The sequence below is a fragment of the Micromesistius poutassou genome, assembly GCF_964030765.1.
Source record: "Micromesistius poutassou genome assembly, chromosome: 9".
NCBI lineage: Eukaryota > Metazoa > Chordata > Actinopteri > Gadiformes > Gadidae > Micromesistius > Micromesistius poutassou.
The window spans coordinates 18,669,372-18,675,371 of record NC_140279.1 but is presented as its reverse complement, the minus strand read 5'-3'; the positions used below and the strand labels follow the sequence as shown (position 1 = coordinate 18,675,371).

Below are 6,000 nucleotides of genomic sequence, written 5' to 3'. Positions count from 1 at the left end.
CTTTCTGTGTGCATGTGTGTGTGTGTCTCTCTCTCTTTCTGTGTGCATGTGTGTCTGACTGTGTGTGTGTGTCTCTCTCTTTGTCTGTGTGTGTGCAGGTGATGGTGAAGGTGGGAGACAGGTGTCTGCTGGGGACCCCCTCATGGTGATGAACGCTATGAAGATGGAGGTGAGGATCTCTCTCTCTCTCTCTCATATTCTCATTCTCTCATTCTCTCTTATTCTCATTCTCATTTAAAGTGGTTTATTGTTAAACAACAGTGAGAATAACAACATGTTAGAAACATTTCAACAAGAGAAAACATCTACAACACAAATCGGACGCCAAATGTCCATCCCGGTCTACACACAGTGTGTGTCTACACACACACACACACACAGTGTGTGTCTACACACAGTGTGTGTCTACACACACACACACACAGTGTGTGTCTACACACACACAGTGTGTGTCCCTCACCCTCACACACACTCTCCCTGGTCGTGTCTCCGCAGCACACCATCCGGGCGCCCAAGGCCGGAGTCATCAAGAAGGTGTTCTTCAAGGAGGGCTCCCAGGCCAACCGCCACGCCCCATTGGTGGAACTGGAGGAGGAGGAGGAGCCAGCGGAGGCCGCCAGCCAATGACGAGGCACAGACTCATGATGTGTGTGTGTGTGTGTGTGTGTGTGTCTACTCGCGGTACGACTGAGGATGGCGGACGGGGGGTGGGGTGCAGAGGCGGACAGACGTAGAATAGATGATGTAGAATAATAATCTCCTGAGTGCCGGGCCTGTTGTAAGGCCGACCCACATCTGATCAACGGTTCAAACCTCTGAGGAAATAAAACTGCCTTTGCATCTCCGCCAATCGCGACTAAGTGTATTGATCCAAGAGCTTTCATCATTTTCTTTGTTTCCTCACATTTGTGTCCTTATCATCGTGTTTGTTTTCAAGTAGGAGGAACACTTCCGTTCCCAGTAACTGACTGTACCTTTTTTTTCTACCCTTACCACTCCTCTTTATAGGTGTGTGTGTGTGTGTGTGTGTGTGTGTGTGTGTGTGTGTGTGTGTGTGTGTGTGTGTGTGTGTGTGTGTGTGTGTGTGTGTGTGTGTGTGTGTGTGTGTGTGTGTGTGTGTGTGTGAGAGAGTGAGACAGAGAAATAATGCTGAGCTCAGCTTCTTTGACATCTCTGGGGGGGTCTTGTTGTAATAGAAGCATTAAGAGCTCTTATCCCATTTCATTGAAATGGCGACGCAGAAAATGGCATACATAAAAGATGGAGTTAGAGTATACTTTGCAGCCATATTTCATATTAATAACTGAGAGCCTGGACTCTGGCTGTAATATGCTTCCTATTCTGATCCAGGGTTGGCCTTGCGTCACGATGGCAGGTCGCCCTGCGGCATTACATAACTCTTATGATTGGAAAACGGGCGTGTGTTCTCGCTGTCGTTTGGAGAAAATGCTAAATGACAAACTCCTGTTGAAGTGTTTCCCCAAGGCTCAGCCTTTGAGTCCCTGTACGGAGGTGATGGATGGCGTTGCATGACGTCTCTTATACTATGGGGGGTCGAATATGATCGTTTCGGTTGGACTATGTCAACGTGGCGAGGAAATTTCTGCCGTTAATACTGTGCAATCGGTCGAGATGAGTGGGTTAGAAAGAAGATTAGTTAGACTAGTGTCGAGTGATTCTGTGCGTTAACTAACCAGTGTGCTCTGAAAGCATTACACACATGTATTCCTCTTTTGGATTGGGATTGTTTATAGTAAATGTATTGTTTAATTATGAATAAATCATTTGGAACTAGTATTTAATTTTTCTTTTTCTTGCATTTGAGTGGATTATCCTCAGTCTTCTCAAATTCTCTGATTTACATTTCTGTGTGAAAGGCTCAGTGTCTCTGTGTCATGTGTTTTAAGCGTTAAACCCATTCAACATTGAGACGGCTGTATTTATCTTGGAGGTTCATTTGCATTTAAAGGTGACCTATTATACCACCAGGTGTGAGTGATTACAAACAGTTTTGGAAATCTGCCTCTTCTGACATCACAAATGGGCGTGTCCATATGTTTTGATGAGATGTATATACACGTTATAAATTAAGAATTGACATAACTTGAGTCCCACAATACTGATTCATATGATGGGAGTTGTAATGTCGATGCTATTCATTCCAAGTTAACTTCACCGTACATCACTGGGTAATCCGTTGTGATATTTCATGTGAGTGACATTTTACTACCCAGTATGTTCTATGTGGATCCCTTCCTACCCACGCAGGGCTAAACCTTTTGTAGCCGCACTCAAGTTAAATATGAACTCTGGAAGGAGCAGAAATTAAACTTTGATTGTTGTAAGGAAAGCAGTCGTCATTCTTGAAAAAAATTATTTATTCCGTAAATATAACTATTTTCAATAACATCGTCAGCCATAAGACAGCCTACAGAGAAGGCATGAAGACAAAAAACAGCAAAACATGCTCAAACAAAACGACACACACAGGGTGGAGAGAGTAGCCTGCGCTCTGGGCAGTGACGATTATTGCAGATGGGAGAGGTATACAAGTGTCTTCCAACACATTAAACATTTAAAATCCTTAATTTGTACCAAGACCTTCGTCTTAATGGTGGATGGTGAGTCACTGACATATGAATCAATAAAATAACAATAAATAAAACGTTAACATTCCCCGGTTCAGGTTTTCAAAAAATGTCACCTGTGGTCGTTCCACTGAGAAAACACTAAACTACTTTCCAAAAGCTTTCCGTTCTTTCATAGACCGACCAAGTGGCCAGAACAACTAACCCCCTAACATAACTTTAACCAGAATACAAAAAAAAGCTCTTAATTTCCATCTCTTCAATTAAATAACAATTTATAATGATCAACATGATGCCCATACAGAGTAACAAGAGAGCACCACTGATCCAGATCACGAGAGTTTGAAAATATTCCCACGTATTTCTAGTTCTGCCTCATCGGTCCATCAATGCATTGATTTCTGGGAGATTCTCTCGGGTTCCTAAACATATTGCACCAAAGGTTGCGTCTGCAGCTTCAACAGATCAATGCCTGCAGTGCGATAACCGCTTGAATATGTTCAGAGTGCAGATCTAATTTAGAGCTACCGCAGAACAATGTCCTTCTTAAACATCTGCCAGATATAGTGCTTGATAACATTCTCAAGAACATCTTAATGTGATACCATTTTCATCACATTTTGTTCTCATTATTTGGAAAAAAAAAAGCAAGGTGGGCCATGAACCAACGCATTCACACCCAAACCTAACCCCCTCACAAATCAATAACAATCTGTGATCTATTTGGATAGTACAGGGATTCTCTTGGGTAGAAGACTCATTGAAGCCGTACAGATATATGCAAAGAAACAAGCATGACTTAACAGAAAAAGATGCACTGTGATATTAAATATATAAAAAGGTGTTACCGGACATGTATTCATTCTCCCAGAATATGATTTAAAGTGATTCGAGGGCAACCCACTGCTTCAACAAAAATAGATTGGTGAGCCTTTAACCGTTTAACATTTTGACTGCTTTGCATAGACGCCACAACACAATTCCGCAAATGCGTGTTCCGCGTGACTAACGGGATTACCCGCAGCGAGTTTAAAACGGTTGTCTTAAGAGAGTTCCCGACCTTGCATCGATCGCTCGGTTCAGTTTGGATTCACCTGGAGTTGCCTGGTCCTACTTCTCTCGAGGGCGAGACGCGCCGTGTTCAGCCCTAGAGGCGCCCTGGGGAGCAGGTCCTTCAGTGGAGCTAGCCATTCGTACCAGAGATGCACATGAGCAACACAACAGTAGGCCCGTTATCACATGACTTGATGGTTTCAATGGTGAACAAAACAGTATGCAATGGAACATGTACATGTACGCAAGACAGGATCAAGGCAAACCCAACACAACATGAAAGGGATATGTGATGAAACAAATGTGCAAAAAGCTCTGCCTGTAAATTCATTATTTGCTCTAAATCCTAAATCTAAATCGTCTCTCGGAAGCGGTGCGGGCCGGAACGTTCTCCGACCGGGACAGAGATCAGGAGCAGCCGTGCAGAGCAAAAAACCATCGTTACACTAAGTCCTTGATTTCCAGTTGATTTTAAATAACGTACGCGGCGACCATAGATCAGTGGGCCGTGTCCTCCGCAGAATGCGGTCACCTCACAGGGCTGTGATGTCACTTCCTGTAGTGCAAGGATGGTTTTGGTCATCGGGTCCAAAACAAACAAAACAAATGAAGATGAAGGCGTTTGAGGAGGGAAGCGACGCTGGACTGTGGACTTGTGGACTTTGGGAGATTTGGATGTTTTGAGTCAACTTCCTTTAAATGAATGATCTGAGGATATGGCTTATGAACACCGGCCTCATGTGGAGAGGAGGGTACGGTCTGCTAAGAGAGCAGCATACAGAACAACGATCATATTATTAATAATAGTAATCTCTACAATAACCGAACTTGCTGTACAATCGGGCACAAAAATAAAGGTCTTTCTCTGATGAACTGGTCTTTGGTCTTTGGTACCGTGATAAGGCCTTGGAGGAGCCGGGCTCCTCGGTAAAGCTATTGCCAGGACCGGGGGGGGGGGGGGGGGCTCTACTGGGGGACCAGGGTCCTACTGGTCCTCCAGCTCCTGGTTTCAGGGCGACCTGCTGATTGGCCAGCCTCTGCAGCAAGCATTGTTGCCATTGGTTGGAGCAAATCTATTGTGTGCTTCGCTTCCCCAGCCCAATATTTCTGTTTTGGTTTTGGTTTTTATCAAAAGTCTTGTATTTCTATTCTAGTCTCTTTTGGACATTTGGGGACAGTCTGCATGTGGAGTGTGTGTGTGGTGTAAGCACACACTTAACCCAGGCGTCCACCACACACACACTCACACACTCCCCACTGCATCAGCTGTTAATGCAACGTGTCTCCCTCCGTCTCAGAGTGAGGAGCAGAGACTGGTACTGAGGGGGGGCCAGCCAGAGGAGGGCTACCTCTCCCCTCCTCAGGGGCCCGTGGGGGTCAGGTCGGGGCCCTGGGCGGGGGCGCGCGGGGGGGGGGGGGGGGGTGGTGGGGGGTGTCAGCAGTGGCTGGCCTCGATGGGGGACAGGGTCAGGATACTGCGGTCGTTGGAGTAGAAGTTCTCCGGGTCGTTCCACGACCTGAAAGCAGGAGCAGTGGCTGTGGGTTAGAAGGCTGGCAGGGAGAGAGAGAGGCTGAGTGAGGGCCAATCAGAGAGAGCCCTGAGTGAGGCCCAATCAGAGAGAGCCCCGAGTGAGGCCCAATCAGAGACAGCCCCAAGTGAGGCCCAATCAGAGAGAGCCCTGAGTGAGGCCCAATCAGAGAGAGCCCTGAGTGAGGCCCAATCAGAGAGAGCCCCGAGTGAGGCCCAATCAGAGACAGCCCCAAGTGAGGCCCAATCAGAGAGAGCCCTGAGTGAGGCCCAATCAGAGAGAGCCCTGAGTGAGGCCCAATCAGAGACAGCCCTGAGTGAGGCCCAATCAGAGACAGCCCTGAGTGAGGCCCAATCAGAGACAGCCCTGAGTGAGGCCCAATCAGAGACAGCCCTGAGTGAGGCCCAATCAGAGACAGCCCTGAGTGAGGCCCAATCAGAGACAGCCCTGAGTGAGGCCCAATCAGAGACAGCCCTCTGTGTGGACACAGTAGTAGCTAGAAAGGTGTGCTAGTGTGTCTGAGGTGCAGTATGTAGACAGAAACATGAGCCTTTGGCCTGGGGTGGGACGCGGGAAGCACAGAGCCAAGCGGGACCGGTCAGCGAGGCAGAGACAGCGGGGGGGGGGGGGGGGGGGGGCCTGCCTGTTAAAGGTGCCACGACGTGCCACCAGGTGTGAGTGTGATTGGCCGTTACAAGCCGTTTTGGAAAGCTGCCTCTTCTGACATCACCGGTGGACCGTAGCAAACGTTGCTCATCTCTCCGTCACACGTGGGCACGCCCACCTGTGATGTCATAAGGGGCAGATTTCCAAAAACGGCTCGTAGCGGC

General features: G+C 47.5%; 1 protein-coding gene and 1 long non-coding RNA gene across 3 annotated transcripts in view; one reads left to right on the top strand and one right to left on the bottom strand.

Moving 5' to 3' along the window:
• Window positions 1-96: 96 nt before the first annotated feature.
• Window positions 97-1,797, top strand: LOC311353465. The gene is made up of 2 exons (XR_014637052.1): window positions 97-169; window positions 496-1,797. It is a non-coding gene; the product is annotated as an uncharacterized lncRNA (long non-coding RNA).
• A 589-nt stretch (window positions 1,798-2,386) lies between these two features.
• atp11b (ATPase phospholipid transporting 11B) overlaps window positions 2,387-6,000 on the bottom strand; it is a 45,632-nt gene continuing 42,018 nt past the window's right edge. The window contains exon 30 of one of the 2 annotated variants that reach the window (XM_084473298.1): window positions 2,387-5,158. In XM_084473298.1, the coding sequence (XP_084329424.1) occupies window positions 5,077-5,158 (82 nt within the window). In that variant the 3' untranslated portion in view covers window positions 2,387-5,076. The remainder of the gene's footprint in view (window positions 5,159-6,000) is intronic. The other variant, XM_084473299.1, reaches the window with a different exon arrangement.